Source organism: Microcaecilia unicolor, chromosome 11 (assembly GCF_901765095.1).
Source record: "Microcaecilia unicolor chromosome 11, aMicUni1.1, whole genome shotgun sequence".
Lineage (NCBI taxonomy): Eukaryota > Metazoa > Chordata > Amphibia > Gymnophiona > Siphonopidae > Microcaecilia > Microcaecilia unicolor.
Genome location: NC_044041.1, coordinates 71599402 through 71624819, shown reverse-complemented (window position 1 = coordinate 71624819; position 25418 = coordinate 71599402). Strand labels below are relative to the sequence as shown.

The 25418-nt window shown below is 44.2% G+C and overlaps 1 protein-coding gene across 3 annotated transcripts in view; it reads right to left on the bottom strand.

Moving 5' to 3' along the window:
- Positions 1 to 440: 440 nt before the first annotated feature.
- The window catches only part of SHC2 (SHC adaptor protein 2), a 67181-nt gene continuing 42203 nt past the window's right edge, over positions 441 to 25418 (bottom strand). For 2 of the 3 annotated variants that reach the window (XM_030218348.1, XM_030218346.1), the window contains 10 exons: positions 17231 to 17350; positions 16801 to 16854; positions 16245 to 16296; positions 13606 to 13732; positions 12138 to 12309; positions 11681 to 11747; positions 6977 to 7141; positions 6429 to 6724; positions 4625 to 4747; positions 441 to 879 (listed from right to left, as the gene is read on the bottom strand). In XM_030218348.1, coding sequence (XP_030074208.1) covers positions 859 to 879; positions 4625 to 4747; positions 6429 to 6724; positions 6977 to 7141; positions 11681 to 11747; positions 12138 to 12309; positions 13606 to 13732; positions 16245 to 16296; positions 16801 to 16854; positions 17231 to 17350 — 1197 coding nt within the window. In that variant the 3' untranslated portion in view covers positions 441 to 858. Of the gene's footprint in view, positions 880 to 4611; positions 4748 to 6428; positions 6725 to 6976; positions 7142 to 11680; positions 11748 to 12137; positions 12310 to 13605; positions 13733 to 16244; positions 16297 to 16800; positions 16855 to 17230; positions 17351 to 25418 lie in introns of all 3 variants that reach the window. The other variant, XM_030218347.1, reaches the window with a different exon arrangement.

Here is a 25418-nt window from a genome sequence, read left to right as displayed (position 1 = left end):
TCTTTAGCTCTCAGAGTCCAAAGCTTCAAGGCATTAAATAAATCCTTTTTACTACCATTTGCTGTAATATATTCACTCATCCAAGTGTTATAACTCCAGTCATAAATTGTATTCCCCATACCATTCCCTGCAGTACCTCCTGTAGGAAGAAGCTGTCACTGCAGAAGCTATGAGCTCCCCACAGCCAGAATCTGTGCCCCATTCCTTACAGCACCTCCTGCTGGCAGAAGCTGGGTCTGCAGGAGGAGTGATGTTCTGGCAAATCCTTGAAATCTGTGCCTCACTGGAAAAGAGGGGGCTGCTGTGGAAGCTGACATTCCAACCTAACTGCACTGCGTGCCGTGGAGTGTGGCCTACAGGTGACTGCATGACTCATGAGTGCGACAAAGACTATAGATACATCTTGGAACCAACCATACTCAATTCTTTTATTAGGAAACATCACAAAAGGGTTGTGGGGGCAGTCTGTGAGGTCATTCTTGCCATTTTTCAGTCTATTGAAAAATATTGGACTTTTCCCAGGTCCATGTCCTGCTTTTCCCCTTCTCCTCTCATCCCCACCTCAGTATGGGGGTCTGGGCCTCAGGCCCAGGGACACTCTTGCCTCCCAGCACATGCTATGGAAATGTATACATGATAATGTCTTGGAGACAGACTGGCTCACAGATGGAATCATGCCAGAGGGGGTGGAGAAAGAGGCAGACTGACAAATCCTCAGCTGCTGGAGAGAGAAGAAGATAGAGAAAGAGTTGGGGGTGCAAAACAGTCTCTGGTGCCCTCAAGGAGCCCTCGTTTTCTCTTCTTCTGCGGTGGGCTGTGCCTGTTTCTTCCTTTGGAAGGATTTCAGTGGCTTCAGTCTCAGATCCACGAAGAGTCTCTCTGCAGAGAAATCAAAAAACACCATGAGAGAATCTGGCCACAGAAGCTACTAGCAGAACCCAGTGCCATATATTTAACATAGGAGCCGACTCTGTGGGTGCTGTGGGTGCTTGAGCACCCCCAATATTGAGAAAATTCCTTGTATGTGTCTAGGGAAGGGTTATTCCACTGGGCTTAGCACCCCCAATAATTTTGAAAAGTTGGCTCCTATATTATGAGAGGATACCGTGGACACTGAAAGGACACCGTGCACTTTGTGTCATGGCAAATACTGTACACCACAGTGGCACACACTAATAGGACAGAAACTGCAAACCAGATCTGCACACAATGCCATGGCAGACACTGCACATCATGGCAGCACACACCAACAGGACACTGTGCACATATCAGACACTGGAAACCATAGTGGCACAAACTGACAGGACACTGTGCACATATCAGACACTGGAAACCAAGATGACACACTTTAACAGGACACTGTGCACGTATCAGACACTGGAGACCATAGTGGCACACACGGACAGAACACTGTGCTCGTATCAGACACTGGAGACCAAGATGATACATTTTAACAGGATACTGTGCACATATCAGATACTGGAGACCATAGTGGCACACACTGACAGGACACTGTGCACATATCAGACACTGGAGACCATAGTGGCACATACTGACAGGACACTGCACAAATTAGACACTGGAGACCATAGTGGCACACGCTGACAGGACACTGTGCACATATCAGACACTGGAGACCAGATCAACACACAATGCCGTGGCAGACACTGCATATCACACCGGCACACACCAACAGTACATTGTGCACATATCAGACAATGGAGACTATGGTGGCACACTTTAACAGGACAGACACTGCAAATCAGATCAACACACAATGCAGTGGCAGACACTGCACATCACTGCGACACACACCGACAGGACACTGTGCACATAGCAGACACTGGAGACCATGGTGGCATGCACTTACAGGACAGACAGTGCACATCACAGCAGTACACAATTTCGGGACAGACACTAAGCACACCATGATGACACAAAGTAGCACAGAAGGACTGGTGCACATTGCGCATATTAGAATAGCAGACACTGACAAGGCACAATGCAGGACAGAGAAGAGACGGCTCATTCCTCTCACTTCGTTTGCCTGTTCTTTTTTCATGGTTCCACCATTCTTTTATTTACACTTTGTCTCTTCCCATACAAGCAAATTTTACACCCAGACTCCCCCAAACTCTGTCACCCCTCAGTTTCTGCAGGTTAAATACAAAATAAGTAGCTTCTGACGGGGGGTGTAGTCAAGATGGTGGAGTGATCCAGCAGTGTTTCTTTTGTGTTCTTACTTGCTGATGTTTCTGTGTTTCCTACTACCATTATGCCCTATATACCAAAAGGAATAGAGTGGTCAGAACACTACTCTGACGATAGGAAAGGAATGGAAAACAAAAATGAGGACATTAAAATGCCTTTGTATCGCTCCATGGTGCGACCGCACCTAGAATATTATGTTCAATTCTGGTCGCCGCATCTCAAACAAGATATAGTGGAATTAGAAAAGGTGCAGAGAAGGGCGACGAAAATGATAAAGGGGATGGGATGACTTCCCTATGAGGAAAGGCTAAAGCGGCTAGGGCTCTTCAGCTTGGAGAAAAGGCGGCTGAGGGGAGATATGATAGAAGTCTATAAAATAATGAGTGGAGTGGAAAGGGTAGACGTGAAGTGTCTGTTTACTCTTTCCAAAAATACTGGGACTAGGGGGAATTCAATGAAGCTACAAAGTAGTAAATTTAAAACGAATAAGAGAAACTTTTTCTTCACTGAACGAGTAATTAAACCCTGGAATTTGTTGCCAGACAAGTGGATTAGCGGGGTTTTAAAAAGGTTTGGACGGCTTCCTAAAGGAAAAGTCCATAGACCATTATTAAATGGTCTTGGGAAAATCCACTATTTCTGGGATAAACAGTATAAAATATTTTGTATTTTTGGGGGATCTTGGCAGGTATTTGTGACCTGGATTGGCCACTGTTGGAAACAGGATGCTGGCCTTGATGGACCTTTGGTCTGTCCCAGTATGGCAATACTTATGTACTTATGATAAGGACCTCGTCCTCTGTACAACAGATGATAACAAAGTACGCCGCTGGAACTCCATTGCAGGAGTCTGGAAGGAGTCCTTTGGCAGTAGCCTCAGGTGGAGGAGAGCCCGCGGCCTTGGTGATAGATGTCATCTTGTCTGCTCCAGAGCATAACCTACTGCTACGTCTGCTTGACATGGCGGTATTCAAAGTGCTTCCTCCTGCGGGAGTCGCTGGAAGGGAGGCCTTGTTTGGAAGTGAAGTTGCCATTTCTCAGGGTCCAGCGAGTAGCAGAAGTGGAAATTCTCCTGCTGCAACAGTTGAGACTGGCAAGCCCATGGCAGTGATTCTTGAGGGCATTCGGAATGCTCTTTGGACATAACACTTGCTAAATAAACTCAAGGAATATCTGCGCTTGTAAGTACTGTTGATTCTTTGTCTAAGAGTCTGCAAGAGACTAAGATGGACTTTATTACTCAAATCTCTGGAGTTACGGAAGCGGTGAAATCCTTACAGGGCTTGCCAATTGCCATTGTTAGAGACAAAGTGATACTACATAGAAAGCTAGAGCAAATAGAAAACTATAATTGCAGGCTTAATCTTTATCTCCTGAACTTTCCTAAAGCCCCTGGGATATCCCCTTTGGATGCTTTTAAGAAATACCTTGTTGAAATATTGAAATTTACCCCTGAGACTATTCCTTCTCCGAACCAGCTTTATTATATTCCTTTTTAAATAGTTTGAGGAAATTCAAGGGACAGGGATTCAAGAGACAAAATCATCTATTAAATATATCTAAAATCATGGAATCATCTTGTCAGGAAAATTCTGAAGGGGCTAAGTTGTTAGTCTCGTTTATTTTTGAGCAGGATTTAAATGCCATGATGAAGTTATTCTTTCATATTGCCCAAGCTTTATTTTATGGGAAAAAGATATTGTACTCAAATTTAACTAGTCAAACTCAAGAGCAAAGAAAAATCTTTTTGGTCATGAGGCAGGAGGTCCTGCCTCTGGGGCAACCTTTTGATTGTCTTATCCTTGTAAATGCATAGTAAAATATCTGGGGATAAAATATGTATTCTTTAGTCCGGAACATTTGAGGTCTTTTTTAGACCTGATGAAGTTGTATCTGGTAATGTTTAACTTCTTCAGTTGGTTGTATTGGAATTTAGATGGGGGGGGGGGGGGGTAATCACATTAAGGGCCTTTTCCTTTTCATAATTATATTGTTTCCTATAATGAATCTCCTTATCAGTATGGATCTAACCCCCTCTTGATAGTGGTCTAAGAAGGATGATTTAATATACCTTTAATATTTTTTAATATACCTTTATATTGTTCATTTTTTGATCTGGAAAGATTTTCTGTATCCATGTTTCTTTAACAAGTGTTAATACTTGTGAATTTCTGGATGAACGATAAATTAAAAATCAAAAAAAGAAACTGGCTCCATGCATCAGATCACTAATTCCTTGCTTAATGCAGAACAGGAATGAGGACAGGTCTTCTCCAGGGAGAAGGGGGAAAGGTGGCAAGAGCAGGAGGGGGGCAGGGTAAGAAAGTAATACTGTGGTAAGGCATTGCAGATATTAGCAGCCTGAATGCGCCCCCACCCCTCCCCTACCCGGGTGCATACCCAGCAGTCACACCTTCCTCTTCACCACCTGCCGTAGGTGGAGTTCACTGTCTGCTGCCATGATCGGCTGCTCACTCTGTAAGTGATAGGTGATCAGGTGACTGATGCTCCCGAACAGAACGTCCTTTGTCCTCACCTGGAATAATGTGAGAGAAGTTGTTGGTTAATGTACATACACAAAAGATTAGAGAAGAGGCACTATGGCTGGGAGTCTGGGGCTTTATGACTAGCAATACAGGAAGGTCCCTCCCTCCCCCAATCCTTACAGTCTAGCAGACACTGACCACAGAGGATTATAGCAGTCGTCTACTCATCACTGTCTCCTGGGAGGATTCATGCCATTTAATAATAAATCTATGAAAAGCTTTTTGCCTCATAGAGCAGGGTCCTCCACGGCCCAGTCATATCAAATCCTTACACAGAATGCATGCTCCCTCAAGCACACCCACACATTCCCTCCTTCACACAGCCTTCTTCACTTTCACGCTGCCTCATGTGCAGAAACGTGAGTGGAGTAGCAACCTAGGTGTTAGCGCAGTGGGTGGGTGAGAATCAGGGAAGCCAGGATTTAAATCCCACTGAGGCTCTTTGTGACCTTGGGCAAGTCACTTAACCCTCCAGTTGCCCCAGGTATAAACTTAAGTGGCAATTCAGTACAGTAACACTTCAGGGTGCACCTAAGCTGTTATGTATATAGTAGTGTAAATCCACTCTGGCATGCCTAATGGTAGGCATGGTCATTTATTTAGATTTTGCTCACACCTTTTTCAATAGTAGCTCAAGGTAAGTTACATTCAGGTACACTGGATATTTCTCACAATCTAAGTTTGTACCTGAGGATGGTACAATGGAGGGTTAAGTGACTTGCCCAAGATCACAAGGAGCAGCAGTGGGATTTGAACCAGCCACCTCTGGATTGCAAGACCAGTGCTCTAACCACTAGGCCACTCCTCCACTCCTATTTTATAAGTTGTGCGAATCACTAGGTAACATGCCCAAGACAGGCCCATGCTCCTCCCACATTAACACCCCCTTGCAGTTGTGCACTGTGCAACTTAGGCTCCCTGGGGCCAATATTCAGACCGTGGGAGGCAAACCCGGCTAACTCCCACGGTCGGCAGCGAGGCTGGATATTCAATGTCGGGCCATTTCCGGTGACCAGCATTGAATATCCAGTTTATTTTTGGCTGGTTTAAACTTAACCAGCCAAGTTAATATTCAGCGCTTGCCGGTTAAGTTTATAGCAGCCAAATATAGGCCTGCTATTTCGGAGGCCCGATTTGGTTGCCAGACTTAGCCGGCGATGTGCTGAATATTAGAAGATAGCTGGCTATATCACACAAATATTCATGCATAGCTAGTTAAGCGCTAGTTAAGCGCTATTTGACCGGCCAGGAGCCATTCCTGGCTGGTTAAATAGCGCTGAATATCGGGGGGAGGGGGACTCTTTATAGAATAGCACCTAGCACCAATACCCATAAATGCCAATTAGTAATGTAATTTACACACAGAGGTATGCCTATTCTATATGTGGTACCTATATTTAGGTGTCCCTTTTAAAATTGCCCTTGTAGCAGGGGCGGACAGACAGAGATATGGGCCCCTGGGCACCAAGGGTCATGGGCCCCTAACTACCTATCAAAAATGATTAATCTAGATGGAAGCTAGGGGAGAGTGGGCCCCCTACTGGTGTGGAGCCTCAGCCACTGCCCTAGTGCCCCAATGATCAGTCCACCCCTGCCTTTTAGACTGTAAGTCCTCTAGAGACAGGAAAACACCTACTGTACATGAATGTAATTTGCCTAGAGGACCCTTACCACTCCTTCTGGATCCACAAGGAGGAGATGCCTTGGCTGCCCGTCCTGCATGCCTGTAAGGACATACTGCCCTGGGTTTGTGATACTGTCCCTCACCAAGAAATCTCCATCCATGCATAAGAGCTTCTCGGCATCCTGCCGGCTCATCTTTCCATGGTACCAGGGCTCCTGCCTCAGTTGTTCTTCAGTAGGGGCTATTGGTGCCCTCCTGGTAGGAGGACTTGGCCACTGGTCCTCAATGGATGAGCTACTCACATCTGTGGATTCATGAAGCTTCAAGGCATCCTCAAAAGGTCCTGCAAGAAATGAGGCAAGTCTGATCAGCCCTCTGGAGCTGCATTATCTTCCCCAGATACTAGGACCATCTACAACTTTCTTTTCTCCATCTATCCCTTTCTGACCCCACATTCTCCTGCTCACGACTTCAAATACCACCCCATCTCACTTTCCTTTCCTCTCCTCCCTTTCCCTTGCCTCTTGCTCTCTCCCATTTTCTGTCTCTTCCTTTCACTGACATTCTTATCCCAGAAGACAGCTGAATAATCTACTCATGTCAAAGAGATCCTTCTTGGGGCTCTCTTCTGCTGCTTGAAGAACTTCATTCTCGATCTCCCAGTTATCCAGGCTCTGTGTGTTGACATACATGTGCTCCTCATAGTCCCGGCACCCAGAGGGGTGGCTATTTGCTTGGAGGTAGCCATCATTGGATGATCCTTAAAGACACAAGAGTGGTTGCTTTTAGCATCGTGGTACCTACAGATTTAAATTGAGCTAGTCTATCAGCTTTTGAGCTCACCTGCTGTCCTTCTAGTGCTGACACTGCAGGGCAGGACTAGGGGAGATGCTGCACAGCTGGAAGTGCTCACATAGTAGGGCATTATATTTCCAATTAAATGATAAGTAAAGGATACCTTTCCTCTAAGAATGTTAAAGCTTAGCTCCTTACATATTAATCCCATCTCTAACATAAGCTAGAGCTCACTGGTCATGGTTTGATAGGACTCAAAGACTTAGAACATAAGAACATAAGCGTTGCCATACTAGGACAGACCAAAGGTCCATCAAGCCCAGTGTCCTGTTTCCAGCAGTGGCCAATCCAGGTCACAAATACGTGGCAAGGTCCCAGAACAGTAAAACAGATTTTATGCTGCTTAACCTAGAAATAAGGAGTGGATTTTCCCAAGTCCATCTTAATAATGGTTTATGGACTTTTCTTTTAGGAAACTATCCAAACCTTTTTTAGACCCTGCTAAGCTAACTGCTTTTACCACATTCTTTACCAACAAATTCTAGAGTTTAATTACATGTTGAGTGAAGAAATATTTTCTCTGGTTTATTTTAAATTTACTACTTAGTAGCTTCAGTGCATGCCCCCTAGTCCTAGTATTATTGGAAAGAGTAAACAGACACTTCAGGTCTACCCTTTCTACTCCACTCAGTATTTTATAGACCTCTATCATATCTCCCCTCAGCCATCTCTTCTCCAAGCTGAAGAGCCCTAGCCACTTTACCCTTTCCTCATAGGGAAGTCATTCCATCCCCTTTATCATTTTCATCGCCCTTCTCTGTACCTTTTCTAATTCTGCTATATCGTTTTTGAGATGCAATGACCAGAATTGCTATTCGAGGTGCGGTCACACCATGGAGCAATACAAAGGCATTATAACATTCTCATTTTTGTTTTCCTTTCCTTTCCTAACATTTTATTTGCCTTTTTAGTCACTGTTGCACACTGAGGGTTTCAACATATCATCAGTGATGACACTTAGATCCTTTTCCTGGGCGGTGACTCCTAATGTGGAAGCCTGCATCACATAGCTATGGTTCGGGTTCTTCTTTCCCACATGCATCACTTTGCACTTGCTTACATTAAACATCATCTGCCATTGGGATGCCCTCGTAAGATCCTCTTGCGATTTTTCACAATCCTCTTGCAATTTAACAACTTTGAAAATCCTTGTGTCATCAGCAAATTTAATTATCTCACTAGTTATTCCTGTCTCTAGATCATTTATAAATAGTAACTCTTTTGGTTGCTCGTAAGCACTCAGCATGTGCAGCTGTCTCATTGGTAGCCAGGCCCTGCCCGAGTTACATGTACTACAGTTCTTCTGTGCCCAGCATCTGATTCTATTTTCTCAGCAGACTATTAGTGGGGAGGTTTATTATTTATTTGTTACATTTGTATCCCACATTTTCCCATCTTTAATGCAGGCTCAATGTGGCTTACATTGTACCGTAAAGGCGATCGCCAATTCCGGTAACAGATTTCAATCCAAGAATGAGAGTCTGTGGGAGATTTAGTGGGAAGTAGAGAGTTGCATGGGGACAGAAATCCCACCCGTCCCCACTGGAATCTAACCCGTCCCCATGAAATTGTGTATCTACATTTTCAGAAGGCGTTTGATAAGATCCCTCATGAAAGACTACAGAGGAAATTAGAGGGACATGGGATCGGAGGTAGTGTCTTACTGTGGATTAAAAACTGGTTGAAAGGAAACAGAGAGTAGGACTAAAAGGTCAATATTCGCAATGGAGAAGGATAGTTAGCGGGGTCCCTCAGGGATCGGTGCTGGGACCTCTGCTTTTTAACATATTCATAAATGACCTAGAAATGGGGGTAACTAGTGAGGTAATCAAATTTGCCAATGACACAAAGTTATTCAAAGTAGTCAAATCACGGGAAGATTGTGAAAAACTACAAGAGGACCTTACGAGACTGGGAGACTGGGCGTCTAAATGGCAGATGACGTTTAATGTGAACAAGTGCAAAGTGATGCATGTGGGAAAGAGGAACCCAAACTATAACTACGTCATGCAAGGTTCAGCGTTGGGAGTCATGGACCGAGAAAGGGATCTAGATGTCGTCATTGATGATACGTTTAAAACTTCTGCTCAGTGTGCTGCTGCGGCTAGGAAAGCAAATAGAATGTTGGGTATCATTAGGAAAGTGATGGAAAACAAAAATAAGGATATTATTCTGCCGTTGTATCACTCCATGGTGCGACCGCACCTCGAGTATTGTGTTCAATTCTGGTCACCGCACCTCAAAAAAGACATAGTGGAATTGGAAAAGGTGCAGAGAAGGGCAACAAAGATGATACAGGGGATGGGATGGCTTCCCTATCAGGATAGGCTGAATAGGCTGGGGCTCTTCAGCTTGGAGAAAAGGCGGCTGAGGAAAGATATGATAGAGGTCTATAAGATAATGAGTGGAATGGAGCGGATCGATGTGGAGCGTCTGTTTACGCTTTCCAAAAATACTAGGACAAGGGGGCATGCGATGAAGCTGCAGTGTGGTAAATTTAAAACGAATCAGAGGAAAATGTTTCTTCACTCAACGCGTAGTTAAACTCTGGAATTCGCTGCCGGAAAAGGTGGTTAAGGCGTTTAACTTAGTGGACTTCAAAAAAAGGTTGGACGGCTTCCTGGAGGAAAAAGCCATAGAATGTTATTGAATGGACGAGGGAATACAGTATTTCTAGGATGGGCGGGACAAATTGCTTGTTCTTTTGACCGCTGTCGGTGACAGGGTGCTGGGCTCGATGGACCCTTGGTCTGTCCCAGCATGGCGATGCTTATGTACTTACGTACATCTGTCACCGTAGGGAATCTAACCCATCCCCATCTGTCCCCATGGGGAGTTTAACCCATCCCCACCCGTCCCCATGGGGAATCTAACCCATCCCCACATGTCCCCGCAAGAATTTAATGGTACATTAAAAAAAACTATTCCTGTCTGCTCTATGGGTTCAAGCCGCAGCACTGCAGGCAAGGAAGGAATGGAAGTTGGAACACTCTGGTGCGCACATGTAAGACTTCTCTGATTCGCTGGCACTGTGTGCTAAGAGATCACCAAATGCACATGCCAGTAGGTCAGGTGACATCTGATGCTCGTGCCTATGTCAGAGTTGAGGTCTGCGCATCAGCCCGGGAGCAGAGAGGATTAATAGTAACATAGTAAATGACAGCAGATAAAAACCGGAATGGTCCATCCAGTCTGCCCAATAGATATAATCATTATCAATTCATGATTAAATCAACAATGAATGTGATATTATATACTTGATTATGGTCTTTCTGTGGCGTTTCTGGGACATAGACCATAGAAGTCTGCCTGGCCCTATCCTTATGTTCCAACTGCTGGAGTTGCCCTCGAAGCCCACTCCAGTCTATTTATCTTCTCATTTGCTGGACACAGACCATAAAAGTCTGTCCAGCACTGTCCTCATGTTCCAGCCACTAAAGTTGCTGTCTAAGCCCTTTCCAGTCCATCTTAAACCAGATTGCCATATATGAGACACAGACCTTACAGGTCTCCTGGTATTGGCCCTAGTTCATCACTGCCAGAGTTGCCATCTAAGTGTCACTCGACACATCCACACACATTCAGCCATTTAGGTTTAGGTTTTTTTTATAACTTCCATTTCCTAATTAGAGACCCTCTATGCTTATCCCATGCCCTTTTGAATTTCATCACCATTTGTATCTCTACCACCTCCTTAATGGAGACTTTCCGCATCTGTGCTGTTAAAACAAGGAGGAGGAGGAGGAGGAGAAAGAACTCAATGAACTTGGTACTCGGTAGGTGAGAGGCTGGCGCAAGTGCAGCACACACTTCCACTTCCACGGGAACCCCGCAGGAACTGCTTCCATCCCCGCAGGAACCCCGCAGGAACTGCTTCCGTCTCCATGGGATCCCCACAGAACTGCTTCCGTCCCTGCGGGATTCCCATGCAAGTCTCTAGTGGGAAGATCTGTCAATTTAGATCTGACAGAATTTGTTAAATCCTCACTGGAGGTGATTAAGCAGAGGTCCATGGCAATAGTGACATTTGCTTTAGAGCTGGATCGCGATGCTATATTACACTTATATTTCCGCTACATGAATGAGTTGTTTATGAGATTCCTATTGCCTTCCCCAATCAACTTTACCCCCCTACAAAGGCTGGGGTGTGCGGACTCATTTACTGACCAAAAGTGGATCGATGGCTGAGTTGGCTACAGGATTTGAATTCAGATCTTGGGTACAGTAAGCAAGCGACCTACCAATTGCACCACAAGTAGTATTAGGCAGCTGTAAAATTTGTTCCTATTTAGATGTGTTTACTATATAATTTATGTTATGCAATATTATTCATTTGAATGATTCTATTGTAACTCACGCTGGGCTGAATAATGGGACATGTAATTAATACATAAATAAATAAAAAGTAGGCAGTCAGGCTGTCCCCAGTATTTTCTCTCTGTACCTTGGGTATTATTATCCCAGTGAGTTCCCAGGGGAAAGGCTCTGTCTCTCCGGGCTGGAGATCCAACCTGAGGAGGAAGAAAGAAAAAGAATTTGTGTCAGCAGTAGCAGAATTTCTCCTCTTCATAGACCCTGAATGAAGCATCAGTGCCCATATCACTGCTCCCAGTACACCACACCCAGGTACAAGCCACAACACTTACAAAAGACCAAGAGGAGAGAGTTATTACACTGATAAATGTTCAGCAATTTAGTTTACTATCCAGACCCCAAATCCTGCATGAGTAATGCCCTCAACAGAAGACAATGGCCCCAAAACATTCAGCAATGTATTTTGCCATCCAAATGCGAAAGAACTTCTATGAGTGATGCCCTCAGCAGTCCCTTCCCTACAGCTTCCATGGAACAGCTCTACTGCTCTCAGCACTCTTGGCTTGGTACGCAGTGCATTTACTAACCTGACTGAAGTGATTGGTGCTGGAAGGCTGGGTATGAACATGGCTCACCCTGGTCCTGGAGTCAACCAGTCCCCCCAGGGGAGGTTCCTTGCCTGGGATGCTGTTATAATAATCATGTTCAGATGCCTCCTCCTCCTCCTCCCCCCAGGCAGACTGCTCACACGATGTCATTCTGAGCAAAATACAAGTATCAATCTGAATGAGCATTAAGTTGGGGATTGGTGGCCTGGTGGGGCCAACATGTATCATTACATTTATAGTCCTCCTAATGCACTTGAGGTGGGGTAACATGCAGCAATAAGTACAAAGCAATAGCTTTTTCTATACTTCCCCAGCATCCCTTGGACTTTCTGTCCCAGGTCCCACTCATTCTAGCTGCTTGGTGGCCTCTTGAGATACACTGAGCCTCTCTAAGGATGAAAAGTCTTTGCCTGCTGCCTCAACTCAACAAACATTCAATGCAAAAATTCCTCCTCACTTAGGGCTTCTTTAACTAAGGCTATTTTCCCCATTCTATGTCTATATTTTCATGTAATTTTAATATCAATTCTTAATATTCTACAAGAAAGTTAAGCATAAACCAAGCCTGTAATCTTTTCCCTTTGGTCTGGAGATTCTTATAAAGCTGGGCTGTTCTAATGTAACATTGAAAAGACGAGTCCAATCAAAGCCAGTGGTGGTGGAGCTCAGAAATCATAGAACTTCCAATAAGTTTGTGTTTTAGAACAAAATTACAATGCAGCCCTTGCTACAGCTTTCTCCTGACCTTTGCTTGCACAGTGTATCAAGTGGTTCAGGATCATAGTGTTGGACACTTGGATTTGGCCTACAAGTTACAGTCTGAGTCAGACCAATGGTCCATTTAGCCCGGTATCCTGTTTCCAGCAGTGGCCAAGCCAGGTCACAAGTTTGGCAGAAACCCAAATCGTGGCAACACTCCATGCTACCAATCCCAGGAAAAGCAGTTGCTTCCCCGAGTCTGTCTCAATAGCAGACTATGGACTTTTCCTCCAGGAACTTGTCCAAACCTTTTTAAACCCAGATATGCTAACTGCTATTAGTACATCCTCCGGCAAAGAGTTCCAGAGATTAACTATTTTTTGAGTGAAAAACTCTTTCCTCCTATTTGTTTTAAAAGTATTTCCATGTAACTTCCTTGAGTACCTCCTAGTCTTTGTACATTTGGAAAAAGTTCTACACCACTCAGGATTTTGTAAACCTCAATCATATCTCCCTTCATCCATCTCTTTTCCAAGCTGAAGAGCCATAACCTCTTTACCCTTTCCTCATATGTCTCCAACATTATCATCACCTGAGAATCCAGGAAAGGTAGGCATAAGCGAGTCTCTTCTAAACATTACTGAATGTCTCTAACAGTGTTTGAAAAGCTCTTTGGGGATATGTTTCAGTGGACTACCAATAGTTGGAAAAGAAGATGCCATATCTGATCTCTGACTTTATACCCTACCTGTCAGGTGGTACCACCACTTTGGGGGGGCTGTATAGGTATTGTTTGAAACGGAGCTCAAAGGCTTGGCCAATGGTACTGATGATGCTCTGGGCCAGCCCATCACAGCACTCCAGGATATGACACGCTGGAAGAAAAGGAAACAGTGACAGATGTGTCTTTGTTATTAGGCTCCTGCCCAAACCTCATTCTCCTGAATAAAAGGAGGCAAACTTACAAACAACAACTCATCCACACTTTGCAGCTGCTGAGAACCATTGGTGGACAGTGCTCAGATCTCACCAAGGCTCCTTGTGCCCTTGGGCAACTCACTTGACTTCACCCTCCATTGCTATGTTACAAACTAAGGACTAGATTTATTAACATGCATTATTCTGCCACCTTGTGTTAGTGTACCCCCCCCCCCCCCCAATATTGACAGTGGGGCCTATTTAGAAATAAGTTATGTTAATCACAATAATGTGTGTTAATGCAGGCTAGTAAATGTATTTATTTATTTATTTATTTGTTCAATAAGACTCAAGGTGGCTTATAAGATTATAAGTCTTCTAGGGACAGGGAAATACCTACTGTGCCTGAAAGTAACTCAACTGGAGCTACCAGCGAAAAACCCTGATCTAAAAATCCTCATCAAAGAAAAACAGAAAATGATGGCAAATAGAGACCATACAGCCCATCCATACCAACTATTAAGCTCTACAATCCCTTCCCCTCACTTAGAGATCCTCTGTGCTTATCCCATGCCTTCTTGAACTCAAATACAGTCCTCAACTCCACTGGGAGGCCGTTTCTGTAAATGTTTCCTTAGATTACTCCTATCACCTTTCATCTTCATCCTATGCCACCTCATTCTAGAGCTTCCTTTCAAGAGGACTGCCTCCTATGTTTATACTATAGGGGTACCATATGTATTTGACTATAAATCAAGAAAATTGAGCCAAAAATGCCTTTAAAAACCCCCCAGGGTCCTCTTATCTATGGATAACACCCGTAGCACTGAAAACAATCATGACCCAACCCCATTGGCAGCATGATCTCTGCCCCCCGCCCCTGGCATGTATCTTCAAACAGATCTTCTATATGGAGTGGAGGAGTAGCATAATGGTCGCTGTAGTGGCCCGAGACCCAGGGGAACTCTGTTCACTTCCCACTGCAGCTCCTTGTGACTCTGGGCAAGTCACTTAAACTCTCCAGTGCACCAGGTACAAAATAAGTACCTGTATATAATATGAAAACCACTTTGGTTGTAACCACAGAAAGGCAGTTTATCAAATCCCATCCCTTTTCCTTTCCCATAGAACAGTGGCAGTGCAGCAGTACTCCTCCTAGGCTGCCTGTGGCATGCTCCAGAGCACTCTCTTTGATCTGTTGGGCTCCTGCAGAAACAGGAAGTTGAGTCAGAGAGGGCGGAACGGATCAGAGAGAGTGCTCCGGAGCAGGCTGCAGGCAGCCTAGGGGCACTGTTGCACTGCCACTACTCTATGGAAGATCTGTTTGAAGATACACACCGAGGGGGTTGGGACTGAGATGTTGAGCGGGCTAGTGAAGTGGGAGAGAGAGAGCAATTTTGGATCCTGGAGGTGGGAAGGAGGGAAAGAGAGGTGCTGGCCCAGGTGAGGAGCAGAGGGCTGGAGGAGAGCCTCGAATTATACATGGGTCACAACATTTGTGTCCATTTTTAAGTATAAAACTGCCCTCGACTTATGCTTGAGATTGACTTGTAGTCGAGTATATACAGTAATTAAATGTCGCCATCGTATCTCCCCTCTCCTTTCTTTCAAATACATATTTAGATTATTTATTTATTTACAAAAGCTAGATATACTGCAAATCACATTCAAAACAAATCTGTCCAAATATGCTTTATGAAGAACATTACTGACCATTTTAGTAACCATTCTCTGGACTGATTCCATTTGGTTTATATCCTTTTGAAGGTGCAGTCTCTAACTGTGAGGGATATTCCAAATGAGGTCTCACCAGAGACATATAAAGGCATCATTTCGTGTTCCTGCTGGCCACTCCTATCCCTATACACCCAAGCATCCTTCTGGCTTTTGCCACTGCCTTTTCTTCCTGCTTGGTCACCTTAAGCCCATCAGATATGATCACCTCTTGGACCTGCTCTTCTTTTGTACACAGAACTACTTCATCCCTTACATTACACCACTCCCTTTATTTTTGCAGCCCAAACACGTGACCCTGCATTTTTTAGCATTAAATTGTAGCTGCCAAAAAGTCATTATCACAATTATTCATCACTTGTAGTATCTTCCTCATCTTGTACTCTTTACCAGCACCAAAATTAGAAAATCTTCCTCATTATCAATTCTGCTCTCATCCAAAATGCTTATTATCCAAGAGCATTCCAGTCAACTAACACATTGTCTCATCTCATCCACTATTACCTTCATCAGCCATTAGCCCCAAGGTTCCTCTCCTCTTTCTCATCTCATTCCTGTTGCTTATCATCCTCTTCTAGCAAGTTCCTACCCCAAACCCCTTTGCTTCACATCAGGAACTGCGCCAGTCTAAAGATGGCTGTGATCATAGACACATTTACTTTTAACTGTATCTTCCCTTTGCTCCTTCACAATGTCTCCTTGGAACCAGGTGATAAACTGAGGCCTTTGTCTTACCTCTTTGGTTAATTGGATCCTTAGCCACATAGGCAACATAGTCTGTGGTATCCTGAAGACAGAAATAGTGAAAGCTTTAAAATTGAATTTTGAATGTGTATTTTATCTTAGATCATGAAAAGACTGAGAAGCTTCTTTCAGGATGCAACCAAGGAGAAATTAACCAATGGGAGAAGGCTGTGCCAATACAACTTCATGACATTACAATGCTATTCTGAAACTTCAACTCACAACTGAAAACACAATAAAAAGCAAGAACATACAGTAGAATTCTGATGACTTCAGACATGGCACAGCACGGTGCCATTGAGTTTCCTCCTTCGGACAGTCATCCAAGTTCATCACTTTCACTAACAATGCTGTGCAATGGTTATGCAATGGTTGTGCAATAGGTTGTGCAATGGTACAAGACAAGTTGACCAGTGGAGATATTCAATTGGATGACTGCTCCCCTGGGTCTCATTAAAACCCCTCACATTTGAAAAGACATGGAGCCATCTGGTTGGTCTATGGCTCATCACTTGTGTACAGTTCCATCAGCCCTTCCATTTCTTACCGTATCTCCTCCAGATGCAAAGGAAATGGATTGCATGTGATGGTTCGCAATGACCTGTACCAGAAAGAGAGTGAAAGACATGAGGACTACTGGCTGAGCTGCAAGAATAGGTAAGAAAAAGCCTGAGAAGAAAATGAGTGCAGAAGATGCTGTTCCTGGCTGGTTAAATGGTTCTGAATTTCGGGGGGTACGAGTAGAAGTGCCCAGGGAGTTCATAGGGTGTTTGAATTATTGTCCTTGTTGGGATCTGTATTTGCTTTTTTTTTTTTAAAGAAAAGTCTCCAAAATGTTTTGTGACTCATTCTCATTTTCTTTCCAAGAGTGATATTCTTGCATATCATTTTTTGACATTTCACAAATAAATAAATAATTTTTTTAAAAGTCTCCTAAAATCCCTATGTCCAAATTTAATGACTCATATCTGACCCACCTGTTGGCTGGTGGGTATCACGAGGTTGAGTCCTTCAATGGAGATGTTCACATCTATGTTCACCCCTGCGAAACACAGGTTGCTCTTCCCTAGGATGGAGAACAGGGCTTTGTTTGGAGACTGAGAAAAGAGAGATTAGGGCTGTAACTAGACCTTAGAGTTTAATATACCATTGGTCATATCCTTAAGTACCAAGGAGAAGGTCATCTGTGGTACCTTCATCTTGGAAGAAGTACAGTATATACTCAAGTATAAGTCGAGAAATTTAGTCTTTAAAATTACTTCATTAAAACAGGGTCGTCTTATCTACTCACTTTCATGGGCAGGTAGCTCTCCTTCTACCCACTGCTCCCTCCCCCCCTCACTGTCTGGCATCCCCCCCTATCTCAATCCCTCTCTCCAACCACGGTCCAGCATCCCCCCAACTCCCCTGGTCTACCTTAAAATGTCTTTCTCTCTCTCTTTAGAGGTTGCCAGCAGCAGCAGTGATATACATATGCTGCCTGTGGCCTGACCTGGAACCTTTCTTTTGAAGCATCCATCCTGCCTGCTTAGAAACAGGAAGTTGCATCATAGGGGGTGGGACACATCAGAAGAAAGGCTCTTGGTCAGGCCCCAAGAAGCATACATGAATCTCTGCTGCTGCCATTGGCAACCTCTAAAGAGAGAGAGAGAGAGAAATACATTTTAAGGTAGACCGGGAGGGATATGCTGTATTTTGGGGGAGACAGAAAGGGGTGCTGGACCAGGTGAGGAAAGGAGGGCTAGAGGGGAGCCTCAACTTATACATGGGTTGCAGCAGTTTTGGCCATTTTTAGTCCCAAAACTGCCTTCAACTTGTACATGAGATAGACTTATATACATGAGTACATACGGTAGTCATAGCACTAAGACCTGATGACCTCTTCTAGTCTTATATTTGTGATTCTATATCAGGGCTTCCCAAACTAGTCTTGGTGACCCCACAGGCAGTTGGCATTTATCAGACTGCATATGTACACTGACCAAGCATGATATCATTTTTCATTCACTGGAGACTTGGCATTTATCTAATGCATATTTATTACAGATAACCTGGCAACTCAGTTGTCTGTGGAATCCCCAACTCCCCTCCTCTATTGTCACAGAACATGAAACCTTCATTGAAATAGAGAAAATTATGGAAGATGTGGACTGGAAGGTCCAGCCACTCCACTCTGTACTGCCTCAGGACTCCACTGATCACTGACATTTTTGAATATTCATTTAAGGTATCATGGAAGAATTTCTTATGGCACTATCCAGGATCACATACAATGATAATGTAAAGAGTGAGGAGAAGCCCTTCACTTATTTACATCGTCTCTTGGTGCCAGACCTCCTGCTTCTTAGTCTAGGAAGCTGGGGGATAGGGGCCAGATCACAGACTATTTCAAATAATGTGGAGGGGCATTTTCTATATGATGTCTAAGTCGGACTTTGGATGTTTAGCACTAAACATCCCAAATCCAAATAACAAATGTAACCATTTTCGAAAAAGCAAAATGTCTATTTCTTTTTTTTTTTTTTTTTCGAAAATACCGTTTGTAACAAGGATTTGTGCTCTGTTCATTTATCTTTTCAGGCCATTTTTGAAAAAAACAACACACAAGTGAAAGAATGTTGACAATCAAGCCATTGGGATATAGAAGGGGCCAACATTTTTAGCAGACTGGTCCCCCAGACAACCTAGGAGAGCAGTGGGGCACCATAGGGGGCACAGCTGTGGACTTCATATAAATGCTCCCAGGTACACATATCACCATTGCTCCCTTATCTTGTCTGCTGAGCCCCCCAAAACTCACTATCCACAACTGTACACCACTACAATAGCCCTTATGGGCACTTATATTTGGGTACAGTGGGTTTCTGGTGAGTTTTGGAGGGGGGCTTACAGTTTCCACTACAAGTGTAACAGGTAGGGGGAGGTATGGGCCTAGGTCCACCTGCCTACAGTGCACTGCACCCACCACTACGTTACTCTGGTGACCTGCATGCTGCTCTAATGGATGTGGCTATAATATTTGAGGCTGTCATAGATGCTGGTGAATACTATCTTTATTCACTTTTTTTGTGGCAGGAGGAGGTCAGTGACCACTGGGGGAATAAGGAGGGTCATCCCTGAATCCCTCCAGTGGTCATTTAGGTCACCTATTTGTTAGAAAAACAGGTATAAACCAAAATGTTGAAGTTTTCACCCTAGACATTTTGGTTTTGTTCCATTATGACTGTAAAATGTCCACATGTTACGCACTCCCTAAGCCCGCCAGCCTGCCCTAATCCCACCTTCGAAATGCTCCCAACACGCCCCCTTGTGATTTGGACGCGTTGCAGACAAAATGCATAAATAGATGTCTGCAAAACAGGTTTCAAAAATATCGATTTGGACGTTTTGAGAAGCAATCCAAATGGTGTTTTATGACACATAGTAACATAGTAAATGACGGCAGAAAAAGACCTGCATGGTCCATCCAGTCTGCCCAACAAGACAAACTCATATGTGCTACTTTTTGTGTATACCCTACTTTGATTTGTACCTGTCCTCTTCAGGGCACAGACCGTATAAGTCTGTCCAGCACTATCCCCGCCTCCCAACCACCAGCCCCACCTCCCACCACTGGCTCTGGCACAGACCGTATAAGTCTGCCCAGCACTATCCTCACCTCCCACCACCGGCTGGCTCTGCCACCCAATCTCGGCTAAGCTTTTTGGATGTTTTTCTCCTTCGAGAATGAGTCCTATAATCACCTTATAGTAGCCAGCTCTGTGGATGCAGTGGGTGCTTCAGCACTCCCAATATTGAGCAAACTCCTTGACTGTGTCCAGAGACAGGTCATTTTTGTCAGGTTTAGCACCCCCAATCATTTTGAAAAATTGGCTCCTATGCCTTTTGCACATTTAGCACTGCTCACAAATCATACTGTTCCTTAGAAAGGGTTTGTGTTGGAATGAGCAGGAATATAACTGAATTAAATGATCTCTGTAAAGATTATGAAGGGGCAAAGAGCTTTGAACAGTAATCAGACCAGTAGCGTAGCCAAGGGTGGGCCCAGGTGGGCTGAGGCCCACCCAGTAGCAGCATACCTATGATATGGCTGGCAGGGATTCTTCCCAAGTCCCACCAGCCGAAAACTCCCAACAACTGTCCCTCCTTCATACCTTGTAAATAGCAGATCTTCACCTACAGCATGCAGTGACTGACATGCTGTGGGGCCAACATGAGCAGTGTGTATTAGTTGCTGCTTGCTGCCGGTGAAAATCTGCTATTTAAAAGGTATGTGGGGGGGGGATGTTTGAGAGACCATATGGTATGCAGACGAGAGAGAGAAAGACCAAAATCACTTGTGGGCACTGGTGTACCAAGGGGGGGGGGGCGGTGGGGGCGGTTCGCCCCAGGTGCACGCCGCTGGGGGGGTGCCGCGCGCCTGTTGGCTGAGTCCGTTCGTTCCCTTCCTGCTGCTCCCTCTGCGCGGAACAGGTTACTTCCTGTTCCGGGGCAGAGGGAGCAGCAGGGAGGGAACGAGTGGACTCAGCCAACAGGCGCGCGGCACCGCCCCCCCCCCCCCCCAGCAGGTAAAAATGCACCCGGGGGGGAGAGAGGGTGTAATTTCGCTGGTGGGGGGGTTAATTTTGCCGGTGGATGGGGGAGGGTGTAATTTCGCCGGTGGGGGGGGGGGGGCTGCGCTGCACCCGGGGGGGGGGGGCGCATCGGTGATCCACCCCGGGTGTCAGACAGCCTAGGAATGCCACTGCTTGTGGGATAAGGCAGAGTTCTTCTGCCCACCCATCTTGGGCCCAGGCCCACCCAAAATTGGGTATCTGGCTATACCCCTGAATCAGCCATCCTCAGTCTTGCCCTCACAGAGACTTTCTTAGCCTATTCCTACTCTGCAGGTGAGCATGCACCCAACCTGCCTCTGCCAAGCACTGGAAAGCCTGGCTCCACCCCTTTCCATATTCAATTAGCAGACACAACGGTGGAGCCAAGCACTGGAGAGCCTGGCTCCACCTCTTTCCATATTCATTTAGCAGATACTGGGGTGGGGCTTGCTACCTTCAGCTGACTAATGGGTAGTGTCTTCCCTTCCCCTGAGTGATGGACATATCTGATTGGTTTGCTGCGACTTGGTGCAGATTGATTGGTCATAGGGTGATGTGTGCATGAATTGGGCAGGAAGGAGAGGCGCATGCCAGGGTGGATAACTAAAGTAAAATCCCTCCCAGTTGTAAGTGTGAGGGGAATACATGGAAGTTAATGTAGCAGAACTTTTGGTATCAGTAAAATTGCTTCTAGTTAAAAAAAATGAGGGGGTTGATATTCAGGCAGTGGCAATAAGCAGCTGGTAAACCGCATCTGGCTGTGGGCTGGATTTGTTTATTTTAAAAATTTATAGCCCACCTATAACCTAGGCGGATTACAGCAAACACACATAAAAATAAACTAACATAAAACAAATCACAGTAAAATATAACCCCAAACAAAACCATCTTCCTGTAAAATACCCACAAACAGAATAATTACCTCTGCACTGCATGGATGTTTGCAAACAAGTATGTTTTCATTTCAAGTGATTCTTAAAGGTCACTTCACTGCTGCATAACTGTAATAGTCCTGGAAGTGCATTCCAGTGCAAGAGCCCTCTACAGAGAATGCTGCAGTCCTGATATCAGCATAATGAATCTCACCTAACTCCTCAATAGACAAACTCATAGGTGACTCAGATAGCAACTGTCAGCCTGGCTGGTAAAGTAACAAAACCTGTTTCATATACCACAGGGCAACTGAATATAGGGCCTGGTGAATAAGACAAAGTACTTTAAAATGTACCTGAAACTGAGCAGGTAGTCAATGCTTCAACACAGGAGTAATACATACATTTATTGAGACTCTTATTTTTAGACAATTTGCAGTGTTAGTACAGGAGTGGCCTAGTGGTTAGAGCGTCTTGACATCCAGAGGTGGCCAGTTCAAATGCTGCTACTCCTCCTTGTGATTTTGGGCAAGTCACTTAATCCTCCATTGCGTCAGGTACAAAATTAGATGGTGAGCTCTCCAGGGACAAAGAAATACCAGTATACCTGAATGTAACTCATCTTGAGCTATTACTGAAAAAGGTGTGAGACAATTTTTTTTTTCAAAAGCGGGCATTGCAATAGTTCATCCTTGACAAAACCAAGCTCTGCTCTGAACCACTGTTCTATAATCTCAGCCTGATAACATAGATTTCAGTTTACTCAGTAAAAGCAGTTGAAAAAAGGAAGCCAATGCAACCTGGGAAACCTAATATTGCCTAGTTAAATGGAAGGCAAAAATCAACCCCAATGACCTTAACTGATGTTTCACTGGTAACACTATATCATCAACCCTCATGAACTCAGACCAATTACTCACTTCAACTCTCAACACCATCACAATTTCAGTTTTTTGTACATTCAGTATCAACCTATTCTCTTTCATCCAACCTTTCACTGCATCCATACATACATTCAAATGACGATGCAACTCATCAAAGCCACTCTCTACAAGGAAGAAGAATGGAATATAATCCACATAAAATCGATACTGAACACCCATATCATCACACACTGAAACCAGAGAGACCATATATATGTTAAAAAGGAGAACTGATAGTGCTGGTCCCCAGGGGATTCCTTTCTTTACAGCAACCACTCAAGAAATGATTCCATTTTTAATCGAAAGAAACATTCAGATAGGTAGGATGAAAACCAATTAAATACTGTGGGGCTCATTTTCAAAACAAAAAAAATGTCCAAAAACCGTCATATGGTGACAGAAGGACGTTCTTCTCTCAAAAATGCCCATGTTTCTATTGTTCAAATTAATATGACCCAATATCCTAAAAAATAGCGGGGGTAAGATGCAATAATATAAATCAATTGCCCAACGCCTTAAATATTCAAGAGACTAAAAAGTATACACAGCATTCAGTAATACGTAGTTAGATCTTTGTTGATACTACAATTTTTTGATTAATTGGACCTCAGCAGCATTTCCATATCAGCAGAGCCAACTTGCTTATGGGTCACCAGCTTCTTCATTGGCCCATTGAAATCTTTTTAATCTGACATTTTAAATATTTTTATGTGCAGAACCATCTATAAGCTTCATGAATCCTTCAATGATTAATTTCTTCATTAATTGGAATAATTTGTGATTTAAAAGTTCACTTAAGAGCAAATGCTGCTTGGACCACTCGCCAACATGCAGCATGTTTCGCAAAGGCTGTATCAGGATTTGGTCCGATAAGAGACGTGACTGGTGCACCAAACCCTGACATAGCCTTTGCGAATCATGCCGCATGTTGGCGAGTGGTCCAAGCAGCATTTGTGCTTAAGTTAAGTGAAGTTTTAAATCACAAATTATTTTAGAATCCAGTTGTTGAAGAAGTTAATCATTGAAGGATTCATGAAGCTTACAGATGGTTCTGCACATAAAAAATATTTAAAATGTGGGATTAAAAAGATAAAAATACTTCAACGGGCCAATGAAGAAGCAGGCGACCCATGAGCAAGTTGGCTCTGGTGATACGGAAACGCTGCTGAGGTCTAATTAATCAAAACAAATTGTAGTATCAACAAAGATCTATGTGTTACTGCCTGCTGTGTATACTTTCAAGTTTCTTTGACACCCCAATTTTAGATGTTTTCCTCCACAGTTCATCCAAATTTCAAGGGAGCGCGATAGGAGTGTGTTTTAGATAGCAAATGGGTGGCCCCAAAAGACATACATTTTTCTGCAATAATGGAACTAAATTAAAATGTCTAGGGCCAAAATTAAGACTTTTTGGCTAACCCTGTTTCAGTCATGACTAAGTGACCAAAAGGTGCCCTTAATGATCACTGGAGGGATTAAGGCATAACCCCCTTTACTCCCCCAGTGGTCAATGAGCCCCTCCTAGCCTCCTAAGATGTGATTGTGATAGTACATACCAGGCTCTGCTACAGCTTTATATTTGATGGCCATTCCTATTAGAGAGCAAGCAGCTCTCAGGAGTAGCCTAGTGGTCACTGGTCAGTTCAGTGGACTGTAGTGAAGGGAACCCAACTAGTACACTTGTGGTGGAACATGTGAGGACTCTAAAATACACTAAATACCTAGTGTACCTACATATAGGTGACACCTACAAGCTTGAGTGCTATTGTAGTGGTGTACAGTGAGGTAAAGTAGGTATTTTTCTGCTCCTGGAGGGCTCACTATACAGTTTAAGGGGGTCATGGTGAGATGTGTACCTGGGACCTTTTACGTGAAGTCCATGCAGTGACCTCTAGGCTGCCCCAATACTCTGCTGGGATGTCTGTGTGGCCAGTCTAAGAACGTAAGAACAGCCATAATAGGTCAGATCAGTGATCCATCAGGCTTCCAACAGTGGCCAAGCCAGGTCACAAGTACCTGGTAGAAACTCGATTAGTAGCAACATTCCATGTTACCAATCCTGGGGCAAGCAGTGGCTTTCCCCATGTCCATCTCAATAACAAACTATGGACTTTTCCTCAAGGAACTTGTCCAAACCTTTTTTAAACCCAAATACGCTAACCACTGTTACCACATCCTCCGACAGTGAGTTCCAGAGCTTAACTATTCTTTGAGTGAAAAAATATTTCCTCCTATTTGTTTTAAAAGTATTTCCATGTAATTTCATTGAGTGACCCCTGGTCTTTGAAAGTAAAAAATTGATTCACTTCTATCCTTTCTACACCACTCAGAATTTTATGGACCTCAATCATATTCCCCCTCAGCGGTCTCTTTTCCAAGCTAACCTCTTTAGCCTTTCCTCATATGGGAGGAGTTCCATCGCTTTTATCATTTGGTTGCTCTTCTTAATGGAAGAGTAGCCTAGTGGTGGACTTTGATCCTGAGAAACTGGGTTCAATTCCAACTGCAGCTCCTTGTGACTCTGGGCCCTGGTGGTCTACTGACCCCTCCCCCTCCTCCCTCCCCCATACCTGGAAAAAATGTGGAGGCAGGAGGGCGGAAGCAACACCTCCCACCCTCCTGGCCTGCACAAAATGGTGTCAAATGAATATGACAGCTCAGAGGAGTCACATACATCAGCCAATGCACAAAGGGGGATCTGTGCACCTCATTTGCCTACGGTCCCCTGTGTGCATCGGTCACTGTTTGCAGCTTGTTAAATTTTACCGAGGCAGC